This window comes from Alosa sapidissima, chromosome 4 (assembly GCF_018492685.1).
Source record: "Alosa sapidissima isolate fAloSap1 chromosome 4, fAloSap1.pri, whole genome shotgun sequence".
NCBI lineage: Eukaryota > Metazoa > Chordata > Actinopteri > Clupeiformes > Clupeidae > Alosa > Alosa sapidissima.
The window spans coordinates 16,682,117-16,695,488 of NC_055960.1; the positions used below are offsets into that span (position 1 = coordinate 16,682,117).

The 13,372-nt window shown below is 46.0% G+C and overlaps 1 protein-coding gene across 1 annotated transcript in view; it reads right to left on the reverse strand.

Moving 5' to 3' along the window:
- Window positions 1–9,405: 9,405 nt before the first annotated feature.
- Window positions 9,406–13,372, reverse strand: part of ephb2b (eph receptor B2b) — a 54,688-nt gene continuing 50,721 nt past the window's right edge. Inside the window, exons 13-14 of the mRNA XM_042089194.1 lie at window positions 12,703–12,858; window positions 9,406–10,583 (exon numbers count right to left, since the gene is read on the reverse strand). Coding sequence (XP_041945128.1) covers window positions 10,475–10,583; window positions 12,703–12,858 — 265 coding nt within the window. The 3' untranslated portion in view covers window positions 9,406–10,474. The remainder of the gene's footprint in view (window positions 10,584–12,702; window positions 12,859–13,372) is intronic.

Below are 13,372 nucleotides of genomic sequence, written 5' to 3' on the forward strand. Positions count from 1 at the left end.
TTCCAGACACTGAATCATGTGTAATTATAATGACAGGGGTCTGTATATCGCTGTAAAAAACAAATCAGCTAACATAAAATTCACTCAGTGGAATAAGGTTCCTCCACAACACAATGTGGTCAGTGTGCACCAGTTTGGGCATATGTTCTGATGATAGCTGGCATCACAAGATCATATTTTAGTCTAGTCTTTAGGAATTTTAACCGCACGATCAGAATATCAACTTGTATGAATTATATTAGGAAAAATCCATAGCCCGTGAGTCTCTCAGTGTTGAAATTCTGGACCATCGCAGTGTTGCAATTTTGTCCAATATTTTGTCTTGAATTAAACATGAATAGCTTTGGATGGCAAAAATGTGTTCTTCATCAAAGATTTCAAAGACTGCATCTGAGTTGGGCTGGGTTGGGTTTTTTAAACTGTTCTAAACAAAGTATGACATTCATTTTTTCCTTTGTCTTTGTGTTTTTCACTATTTCATGAAAGTTTTTTTTTCTGGGATCCTGTACTGATCTTTGGGCTACAGAATGGCTTGTTTGTGTTTACTGTCCTCATTCTAGCTGGTAGGCAGCCTGCGAGGATATGACAGCTTCTTTGTCTGCAACGCCACAGGATTTGGTGTGACAACACATTTCTGCGTCTTTGAAGCCACTGAGTGGTTGTAGATTCCCTCTTATTGGCACAATAAGCCGCTCACAAAAGCCCACGCTATCTTCTATTATTCTCCCCACACTAAAAATATCCAAAAAGGAGCAGCCATTTACTTGATGTTGTCGTTTTCTCAAGCTTCTGTTTCCTCTCTCTTTTTTCCTTCCTTTATTGTGCGGCAGAAGCTCCTTCCCTCAGGCCCTTCCCTCATCTTCCTGAGTAGCATGGCGTTGCCATGGATCACGTCTGGTCGCGGCTGCTTCCGCCCTGGCATTTCAGATGACCTACATGTGGCTTATGGTTGGTATGATGCATCATCCTTCTCGGTGTCAGCAGCCTCTAGTCGGCATTCATCAGCCACATCTGCAACACCAGCCCCACACACCCCACCTCCACCCAACCCTTAGCCAAGCCCTCCAGACTGGTTTCATTATAGCTCAAGGTGTCCTTGTCTGTCACCGGAGTAACCGCTCCCCCCTGTAATAACACCAACTCCACGCGTGACGCCTAGCAATCACTAGGTCTGATGCACCCCACCCCACCTCACCTCACTCTACTCTGTTCTCCTCCAAGCACCTGCTGCAAAATTAAAACTCCAAAAAACCCTGGAATTGCTCCGAATTAAACCGGTGAGAGTGATGCCCGTTCAGGGAAGAAATTATGCATGTTCATGTCCAAATCTGTCTGTCTGTCTGTCTGCAGAAACTAGTAGAAATCCAAAATTGATTTGCATCCACATTTCCACACAGTTAAGAGGGGACCGAATTCACTTTTTGACACAGCCTGCTGGCAATAGCCTGAAGTCATCCACAGGGGCCTGGGGCTCCTGCCCATCCTTGAGACCCATTAGTGGCGAGGGCCATGGCTTCTGAATGCACAGGGTCACATTGATCGGGCTTTAATTGGTGGCAGGCTCTTTTTAAATGCCTGCAGGACACATGTGTGCGGACAAAGGCAGATAGACACAAAAACACACACTAGCACACATACACATGCAGTCACTCTTGTCGTGGATCAATGATGTTCAACTGGCAGGGTGGGCAATTACAGGCTTGGGGATGGAAGCAGACATGCAGTGGTGCTCAGATGAATTGAGGAAGGCATTCAAACAAACACACACACATGTGTGTCTGTGTGAGTGTGTGTGTGTGTGTGTGTGTGTGAAGATAATGCTTTTAAGTGCCACTTCAAGTGCTGGGGGAGGTTTGTTGATGAAAATGTGTTTCAGCAGAGAGGAGACAGAGAGACAAATGACAACAGAGACATTGCAAGGACCATGCTGAGAGAGAGAGAGTGAAAAAAATGGGGATAGACAAGGAAGAGACATTAAGAAAACATTAAGAATCATAATGAAAAATACTCCCAAAGACCAAGTCATGAAAAACAATAAGCAGAGAGAAGAAAAGACAAAAGAGTGAAACTAACAGAGAGAATACGAGCACTGACTGCCCAATAGCACACCCAAATATGTCTGAACAAATTATTATTAACATGTCTAACCACATCTTTATGATTTTTATTTCATTCTGCCTTCCTTCCTTCTTCCTCTCTGTATGTGTGTGTGTGTGTGTGTGTGTGTGTGTGTGTAGCTGTGCCTCTGTATGTGTGTATCTGTGCCTCTGTGTGTGTGTGTGTGTGTGTATGTGTGTGTATCTGTACCTCTATGTGTGTGTGTGCGTGTAGCTGGGCCGATTTTATGAGGTGTAAATACCTGTCCCAGGCCCGGGGCCTGCTGGGTGGCTCACCGCGGCGGTCGGGGCTGGGAGTCGGAGTCGGCGGGGCTTCCTGCTGGGTCTCTGGTGCTAACAGCGCTTAACAGGGCGTGAGGGGACAGCACAGCGCGGGTGGCTGCAGTAGAGTGTATACATGAGAGAGAGTGTGTGTGTGAGAAAGAGCTGTGTGTGTGTCAGAGTTTCCGCTAGAAAAAAAATGGTGCCGGTGAGGTTTTGTTTTCCGGACATTTTGATGATATGCCGGTCAAATATCCTATTATACCTTCTTAATTAGTCAAATTGAGGAAAACTGGAGACAGGCTATGTAGTTTAAAGAATGACATTGGCTGTATAGAATGCAACATGTTCATTAGCCTAACTTAAACATGCCTAACAAGATCTATCCAGTATATTTTCATGGACAGCAAGAGTCTGCTTCGTTCATTGTTTTAAAAAGGCTACGTTGTTTGTTGCTGCTACCCACGTTATCTCCAGTGGTGACTGTTTAACACAGATGCGCACACACAAGAATGAGCGCTCACACCACTACCCCCTAATGTTTAGTTTCTTTTTCTTTCGGCCGCGGTTCAATGATACCGTTTAATTGTGCCTGAAACTATTATATCCGCGGACCAGTAATCACCTTGTCGAGGAGGCCCTAACCCTGCAGATCATAGACAGAGAACGCATAGGCCTACTGTATGCTTTGGGTAAAGAACACTTTGCATGTCCAGTGTACACGGAGAATGACAGTGTCTTGGAGCGGCCGCACCCCCGCGGCCGCATCCACTTCTGCTTTTTATCTGGTGGTGGTGGAGTGGACCGGACATCTGAGGCTTCAGACCTTACCAATTTATCATCATCCATCGCGTCTGGCCTCTGAAAAAACTTTTAAGGCTAGTCTGCCTGGGCCTAGCCATGTTTGAACCGCCTCACTCATTTGTTCGTTGTTTAACATGGACGTTTTAAGCCGCGTGCGCTTCCTATTTGAAATGCAGCATAGGCGAGCTATGCTTGTTGTTTAATAGCTTACTTTTCAAACGGTAGAGCCTGTTCATTTAAAACATAGCCAGAGGACGTATAATATAGGCTTACATATTAAGGCTTATTCTCAAATTCAGATTGCGTTAGGGGACGGGATTATTAGCCAATTTCAATCGGACAATTTGACCGGAGAGATTTAATTTTGTCGGACATTTCATTTTTTTTCCGGCCAATGTCCGGTAATTACCGGACAACGGAAACCCTGGTGGGTGTGTGTGTGTGTCTGTGAGAGAGAGCAAAAAAGGTTGTGTGTGAGGGTTTCAACACAAGTGAGTGTGTATGTTCACAAGGAAGTAATCAACACCTGTCCTTATGAGTGTATGTGTGTGAGAGAGTTAACAGGACACAAGGGGACTGCATGGGTGGCCAGGGTGAAAGGAGGGCATGTGTGTGTGTGAGTTTGTGTGTGTGCGTGCGCCTGTAAGGCTGAGAGTGTGTGTGAGAGAGGGTCCATCCCATTGTGTGTGTGTGTGAGAGAGATAGAGAAAGAAATAGGCTGAGAGTGTGTGTTTCTGTGAAAACACATCTACTGTAAGTGCGTGAGTGTGTGTTCGTTCATGCGTGCGTACAAGTGTGAGAGAGAGCTGTCTGTGTGTGTGTGTGTGTGTCAGTGCTCATGGACTGTTGGAACTATCAGCGGGTTCCCGAGCCCTGAACTCTTGAACTCCTCCCTCTCTCCCTCTCGTCCACCAAACTTCTTTCTGTCTATCCATCTTCAGTTTATTATTTTTTTCATTCTCCCTCTCTCCCTAATGCGTGCCACTCTCTGCAGGGGTCAGCGAGAGGTCACAAACCCCTCACACATCCATGGCTAACGAGACTCCCTCCCCACCAAACACACACACACACACACACACACACACACACACACACACCATCCAGGCAGCAAGCAGGTCAGGGCAGACACTGGACGCTGAGCCCAGATGGTGGCAGGGGCGGGGTGGTGGCAGGAGGAAACCGACATCGGTGCTGGTGGTGGGGCAGTTGGGGGTAACTTCGATGGAGCTTTGAGGGGGCGTGGGGTAGATGGATAACTGTATTATCCATCATTGTGTATTGTTCTCAGAAGAACAGGGCAATGGGGTGCTGTGAGCAGTCAAACCCAACAGCAGTTATGCAGAGAGGGAAGAAAATATGTCACACTTAATATTAAAGGAGAATTCCGATAATTTTCACATATATCTTTGTTAATCGAGGTTACTGAGTACTGTCGATACAAAATAAAATGTGCTACCTAACTTAAGTTGCTGCAGCCTACAGCCAGGCAGCTACAGTGCTACACATCTTTAAAATCATGCCCCAGAGTGTTTTCCTTATACTTATACTTAATTAACAATTAACAAAAATACAAAAATAAGCACTTTTTGTAATTATGTGTTACTACAAGATGTGCCTGGAATAGTTTTAGGGTTATCAGTGTTATAATATGGATCAAGAATGTGGTACAGTAGAATAATGTAGAATTGATCAGTTATGGCTTATAATGATGGAAATACATGATAATAATGTCTGACACAGTTAAGAGTTCTGCATCTGCTAGTAATATGTTGTTTACATATTATAGCAAACACATACATAGACCAGAGAGAATGAAACATAAACAACCACAGCAGACTAAGAGATATTACCGATCTCGTTTCATTTTAATGAGGAGAGTCAAGTTGGGCTTTCCATTTTTAAAAAATAAACCAATAACAATATTACAAATAATGAAATTGTTACATCATTCACAGGGTTACAGTCAATGTACATTTATACAGCAAGAAAAAAAAATATAATAACAAGACGGCCTCCGACCACTCGTCACAGAGGTGTATGCACACTTCCCTGGCACACAGACATACGCACACACACCGTACACACACTCTGAGTGATGGGGAGGGTGGTTGGGGGGGGGGGGGGGGGGGGGGGGGCTGAGGGAGCGGTAAAGAGACAGAACACTGGGGACACAAAGGGGAGGCCTGTTGAAACGGCACCGGCGCACCTCTGCCAGGGGAACAGCAGAGGGCGACGTAGCGCCGATTGGCATTGTACTGCTACTGCTCACCACAGTAAGGGAAGCCATTTTCTCTTTCTCTCATTCTCTCTCCCTCTTTCCCCTCTTACGCTGTCTCTCTTTCCCCCCCCCCCCCCTCTCTGTCTCTATTGGCCACAGCTGCCCCTGCGTACCATATTTGGAGGGTGTGGGCATAGCAGAGGCGGTTGGTATGTGCTGGGATAGGGGGGTGAGTTTACGCGTACCGCTCTGTGGCTGCCACACTGGGATGTAATCAGCCGGGCTCCGTTATCCGCTGGCACGGCGGAGGGGCAGAGTGGCGGAGAGGGGTTCAGCGACGGTTCTCGCCCAGCTCGCCTTGGCCACGGGATCTCCCAGCAGCTCTTCAGATGCGCGCGTGTGGAAAGTTCATTCCGGCACTCCCAGGCGCCACAGGCCACTCTCGAGACGCAACACAGTGGCAAGAGGCTGACCCCAGATGTGTGTGTGTGTGTGTGTGTGTGTGTGTTTGTGGTATGCAAGTGTTGTATGTTGCACAGAAATAAATAGTGGGATTGGATGAAAGAAAGAAAGAAAGAAAGAAAACTAAAAGAGACAGTCAAAAGATGAAAAAAGAGAATGCAAGATAGAAAGAATAAAACTGCTTGCGTAGATAGACAGGAAGGAGGACGTTAGTGCTCCCCTGCTGAGATATCGACTGGGCAACATCGGCGGTTGGAAAATGAAAAGGATGGAAATGTGTGGTGCCCACACCCGTTATGGGAGTTCAGCGCAAACATTCCAATGTAAATACTAACATCATGTCTCTCATTTCTCATCCTGCAGAAGAAAACCCTCAAGGTCACAAAAACACTACTTAAAACCGATTTTCACTGTCAGAGCAGCGAAAAACCCAGAACAGCCGCGTGGAGCTCTGCTAACCTCTTTTTTTTCACCCCCAATCCCAGCATGCCACATTAATCGTTGCAAGGGATTCTGGGTGTAATAGATGAGCTGGCCATGATTTTGATGAGTGGACTGCCGCGGATGAGCTATGGCTCGTGTGGCCATTACTCCGCACTGAAATTACCGGGCCCACCACCCCACCCTCCCCAAACCAGGCGCCGCTAATCACCCTCCATTCAATTAGCGCCTCCGTACATCATCTCCTCACCCAAACTCAAACTCTGCTGCTGGAGAGACGCAGTGTATCCACGCAAAGCTCACAGGACATTATGGCGGTAGACCGGAGGAGACCACCACTCAAGGCCGTCCCCACAGGTATAAACGCATTCCCAGTTAAATGGGTGGGTGGCTGCCGTTTATTTTGCCCCCATTTCCCCCTGGTGAGGCGCTGGTGTTAATACATTTTGTGTCATTTCCCCCTTCTCTTTTTTCATATCTTGCAGACAAAATCACCACTGTGGCTCTCTCCGTGAGCCTGGGCACCTTCAGAGAGGATGGAGAGATGGATAGAGAGAGAGAGAGAGAGAGAGAGAGAGAGGAAGAAAGGGAGGGCAAGGGGCCTACATTTGCTCTAACAGTGGGGGAAAATGGTTGTATCCACAGGAAGACATGCAGCCGCTAGACCTGCTGCTTCCTCACGACATGACACTACAGAGCCATCAAATATTGAGACACAGGAAAGTGGAAAGGGGAAGGGGGAGTGTAAAGGTGTGTGTGTGTGTGTGTGTGTGTGTGTGTGTATGTGTGTCTGAGTGAATGTACCCCCTTTTCTTTCTCTAAGGCTATGTGTGTTAGCATGAGCATGTGTGTCTGCGCATGTGTGTCTGTGTCCCGCCTTCTCTCAATGTAATTCATGTGTGTGTGAGTTTGCATGCACGCATGTGTGTGTGTGTGTGTCTGGACCAGTCGTGTGTGTGTGTCTGGACCAACCTCAGAGACAAGCACTGCAATTAACAGCCCCACACCACTCTCTCTCCCCAGATCCCCCCCCCCCCCCCTCCCCGGCCCCACACACACACCACACACCCTAGCTCCGACCCCAGGACGACCCCACATGGACGGACAAAACAAAGAGACCCAAACGTCTCCTTCACATCCACCACAGCTGATTCTGCGGCGTAAACCTGTGAACTAACCATCAGCGTGGTGTCCAGAGACGCTCAGTAACTAATACTGCATGTTGTGGGACAGCGGAGCTTATCCTTGGACTGATTGATTGAGGAGGTGTGTGCTCGCATGCTACATGAGGACTGCCACTGCACTGGAGTGTTGCTGCTACTGCTGGAGCAACGTGCCGCCCGCACTCAGAGACTCCTCCTCACGAGAGTCTGCGGGCACAGCTTAGTGCCACCCATCTGACCTACCACTGACCACAGAAACCCTAGATCTGTGTCCTGAGGAGGACCAGCAGATATCTCACACATCAAATATTGTGTGTGTGTGTGTGTGTGTGTGTGTCCTCCATTTGATCTGGTCAAAGGGAGGCTGACTCTCCGTGACAGGCTGCAGCAGGAGAGGACGAGTGGAGAATGAGGGGAGGGAAACAGAGGAACACCATAAAGAAAAAAAAGACTAAAAGCAAACACAATGCCCCCCTCCACACACACACACACACACACACACACACACACACACACATATACACTCACACACACACGCCACTATTCCTACTAACGCCCTCACAAAGAGAGAGCAGCAGAGATGCACAGTGTGCAATGAGGGTCACTCATGCAATTTGAGTGTGAATTCACCCCCATGCCCCTCCGAAAGTATAGGAGGCACTGTTGCATCCAGGCCCCAAAACACATACCCTCACTATCACAACTTACTGCTCATCCAACACAATTCTCTCTCTCTTTCTTCCTCTCTCTCTCTGTATGTGTTTAACAGAATCTGTACACTAAAATTCAACACTTATCACCTAAAATAAGAAAACATTTTTTTTTTCCTCTGAAGGCTTCTGAAGGGACTTGGCTATTTACAATTTCCTTGTTTTTGTCATCATTTGTCGATCCTCATGAGGAACTGATGATTAAGAGTGAACATATATTCAGAGTGGCAAAATAAACTATGGATGAGTTACGCTGAAGATAAGTGCTCTTGGGAGTGATTGTTGCTGCGTTTGTTTTTCTTCAGTCAAGGACCAAGACTGCCCCAATCGCCTGAGAATTAAAGGCTCTCTACACAAGGTCTCCAAACTCCCCACAGCACTGACTAATAATAATAATAATGATAATAATAATATTAATCATAATAATACACTTCCACTCTTCACATTACTGCCCAGTATTTAAAGACGGTCCTCTACTTGCTTTAAAAAAAAAAAAGTTTCAATTAAAGAAAAAACATCTTTCAAAAAAACAAATCCAAAAGGTTAAGCACACATCAACACAGTGATCTGTAAAGTGTATCAAAAACCCAAGCTCCTGGTGAAGTCACTCGTTATGTTGGCATGCTCACACAAACACACACACACACACACACACACACATACAAGCACAAGCAAGCCAACGCATGTCCAAACGTATGTGCTCTCTCTCTCTCTTTACACACACACACACACACACACACACACACACACACACACACACAGTGAGACTGAAAACAGAAAGGAGGGAAGTCTAAATGTGATTAAGCATATGTGCACTCAGGGTCCTTCTATGTAAACAATTTAGGAGGAGAACACCCAAAACATATTTTTTTTATCTCTATGCATTTGCAGCAGAGGCATTTGTGATGCCTTTTATGATACTGCATAATTAAGGTCCACAACTAACATTTCAGGAAAAAAAGTCAAAAAGGAAAATAAATGGACATATTCATGACAACAGTGACCTCCACCTAGCACTCCTAACATTAAGAAATGCATCAATCCAACAAATCCTGAATGAAAACACCAGTGAGGTTTCCAGAGTACTTCAGGCTCCTAAAAGTGACATCACAATGTCGCAAGCATCTGATATGTCACAGGATGATGACAACGGATGGCATCTGAGGTACAACAGGAGGGTTCCATTTGGCAGACTGTGATTTTCTTGGTATAAAGTTAATTTTTTTGTGTGTGTGTGTGTGTGTGTGTCCCCTCCGCGGTGAAAGGAATAATGAAATCATCACAAATTTAAACACTGTCAAAGTTGTTGTTGGTTAGGACGAAGACATACTTGTTGTTTGTTTGTTTGCTGATATTTTTTGTTGTTGTTGTAGTTGTTGTTCTCAAGAGTTCATGTGTTGGAAATTTGCAAATAGTTCCTGCAATTTTCTCAGTGGCAGTGGTTCCTGCCCAAAAGGAACTTCCATCTCATGGTGTACCATTCGTTTCTCTCTCATGTCTACTGAAGAAGCGTCACTGGGGGCCTGTAGCTTGTCCAGCCAACAGACCCACAGTTCATTTCCACAATAAAATATAATAATGAAAGTCTTCAAACTGTTCGCAGGGGGGCCGGTGATGGACCCCCTCCCCCACACACATACACACTTCATGCCGCAAATCTTTCCAATGTTTATTTCCATTGCCCTTTTAAAGGGAAGCCTTGTGATTCAGTTCACCTACTTTACAATTTTACACCATCTATATTGATTAATATAGATTCATCATGTTCTGGTAGCTTTTCTCATTTTCAATACAAAATTTTGTACAAAATTTGGAGGAAAAACAAAAAATTAATGGATTAACAATCCGTAAAAGAGGAGGGGAAGAAACAGACAACGCTTAAAGGATGTTTTCTTTTGGAGAGGATGGAAGTCGCAAAAAAAAACTGTCACTAGTTGATGGCCGTGCTGATGAGCACCGAGTCAGATGGGGGACCCCTCTTCCACCTACCCCTATTCTCCACAACTGCTTACAGAGCAGGGGATGGAAGTTATGCTGAGGGGAAAGGGGCTCGGGAGGGGGGGTTTGAATTTCAGAAAAATAAAATGTGTGGGGGAAAGAGTTAAAGGTTGCAACTGGAAGAAGTTCCCCCTTGAACCAGGGTCAATGGGAAGACTGGTGTAGGGGGATTTTTACTATTTTTTTTTCCATCATGACGAGAGGCGTCCCCACCCACCCAACCACACCCAATCCATTAATGGGCGGGCCAGGGGGCGGGGAGTCCTTCTGTGATTGGCTGACGGCTGGCTGGAGGGGCGTTCAGACCTCCACTGATTGGATCTGGTTCATCTGCGCCCGCATCATCTGTACACTGTTCAGAATCTTCTTCTGGTGGCCAGCTAGCGTCACGCCTACCCGCAGGATGTCCCTGTGGAAGGGACACAAACAGAGAGAGAGAGAGAGAGAGAGAGAGAGAGAGAGAGAGAGAGAGAGAGAGAGAGAGAGAGAGAGAGAGATGATGATGTTAGAAGCGCTAGCGTCGCTATGCTACACAACCAAAACCACACCCTAAGTTTAAAAATGGACGCACTGCATACTTCATAAACCACCTGCCAGACGTCAAGCCAGAAACCTGGCAAGTCGCTTCAAGATGAAGTAGCTGTCAGAATTCAAGAGTCTGCTCTGGGCATGATAAACTGGCACGCACTGCGTGCTTGCACAATGTATCAAATTCATGCTAGACAATGGCCATTCTTGTTGTCCCCGGGATGCGTCTAGTTCATGCAAGTATCACCATCAGTGATGCAAGAGGTGAGGAATTTCATCAAGAACGAGATGCCAGGAAGAAAACGAAGAAGAGGGAAAAAGAAAAAAAAAACTGCCAGTATCTCATATATGTCCGCCATGAAAGATATGCTTGGGCCTTCAACAATAAGCTACATTTACCACACGGCCTGGTGATAAGGATTTCCTCCAGTGCCTGTCTAGCCAGGTGACAAACTCATAAGTCTAGCTCGGCCACACTCAATGCTGGGGGGATCCCACCCAATTACTTCCCCTGTCTCCATACAGAGAGAATAAGATATGGAGCTGGGAGGAGAGGAAGGGGGGGAAACAACAGCAACAACAACAACAACAATGGAGGAACATGAGAAGCCTGTTTATTATTAAGCTGATGTTTTATTTCTGTGTACAGTATGTGTGTGTGTGTGTGTGTATGTGTGTGTGCGCACACATGTGTGTGTGTGTGTGTTTATTATAAAGCTGATGTTTTATTTCTGTGTCTATGTGTGTGTCTGTGTGTGTGTGTGTGGCGCGCGTGTGGTAAAATTCTCTAGATCAGTTGTGATAGGCAGTCTTGCTGTGTGATGGAGGCAATGTTTTATGTACCCATGCATGTTAAAGCCATATTATATCTGAAAATATCTGAATCGCATCTGTAAAGAAACTTGACTGGTAGATTAAAATACAGAGTTCATGTGTGTGTGTGTGTGTGTGCTGCTGATTCATTATGTGTTTTATTTATCCTTTATTTTACCAAGAGAGTCCCAGTGAGATCTTAATCTCTTTTTCAAGGGAGCCCTGGGACAGCAAACGTACAATTAGAACAACAACAGAAAAAGTATACAATAAAGACAAGACAGGACAAACAGAACGCCATACAGTAATAACAAGTCCCAATATAGGGCAATAAGATAAATAACAAAAGAGCTTTATGTAACCAAAAAAGGGGAGCGGGTTATCGGAAACAGGCGCAGTGACCTGCCTTGATTAGCTTGAGTAACTGTTTCATATGTCCGAGTGGAATACAAATGGAGAGCTTGGTTTCTTTTTGTAGGAGGTTCCAGCACCAGGGGGCAGAGTAGCTTTAAGCCATCTTTCCTAATTCTGTAGCTGTGCACGGTATATGGTAAGGCACAGGGCGTTATTGGAATGCAAATTGTACTTATTGTGATTCCAGATTAGCAGGCTAGAAAGATAGTGGGGTAGTTTACCAGTGATCGCTTTGTAGATACAAATGTGCCGGTGAAACCATTTACGGAGACCATGAGAAGTAAAACCAGCTATCTCATAAAGACGACAGTGATGAGTGCATTTAGTTGGAGAGGCTGCAGGCTGGCCATTGTCCAGCCTTCCTTCTTCTCTTCCTACAAACACACACACACACACCCACACACTCACGCCTGCAGTCCATTCTCTCCTCACCTCATCTTTTTCAGGAGATAGGTGCATCTATGTGTGCGTGTGTGTACAGTATGTGTGTGTGAGTGTGTCTGCACATGAGTGTGTGTGACTTTGCGTGTTTGTGCTGATGCAAAGGCACCGTGTGCTAGTACAGTATGTGGTTGCCTTACCCCATTTCCCCTTGTTTCACACATTGTGTATACCGTGCCTTATTTACATTTTACTATGTCCAAGGAGCTACTTATGCACACACATGTGGTTGCGTTTGTATATGTGTGTGTGTGTGTGTGTGGTTGTGTGTGTGTACGTGTGTGTGTGCATGCATTTGTGCCTTGTGTGCAGAAAAGCAGGTCAGCACTTACTCCATGGTCATCTGGGAGACCACGTCAAAGCTGGTGAAGTTTGCGTTGGCAAAGTTGTCCTTGTACTGGCCCATCTTGATGGCGTCCAGCCACTCGTCCACTGTACTGAAACTGGAGAAGTCGGGCACACTGCGGTCCAGCAGAGGCAGGTGAACACTGCAGAGAGAGAGAGAGAGAGAGAGAGAGAGAGAGAGAGAGAGAGAGAGAGAGAGAGAGAGAGAGAGAGAGAGGGTGGGGGGGAAACAGAGGAGTGAGGTGGGGGCAGAGAGAGAGAGAGGGGGGGCAGAGGAGTGAGGTGGGGGCAGAGAGAGAGAGAGCAGAAAAAAGAAAGATGAAAAGACAAAAACAAAGAGTGAGCAGTGCTGACAGGGTTGCTTTGAAAAAAGAAGAAAAAAAAAAACAAACCTAGACACACACACACACACACACACACACACACACACATGCACCCACTACCCCCCACCCCCCACACACACACACATTTTGGCCTGCTACATGACTTCTGCTTTCCTTTCAAATGACCCTCAATAATCCATAATCAGCGGCTGTCTGGCACATAAGGAGAGAGAAGCTCCAGAGAGAGAGAGAAATCACTCATCTCATTACTGGGATGAATATAGAGAACAAAAGGCTCTGAGTCCATGTGTGTGTGTGTGTGTGTGTGTGTGTG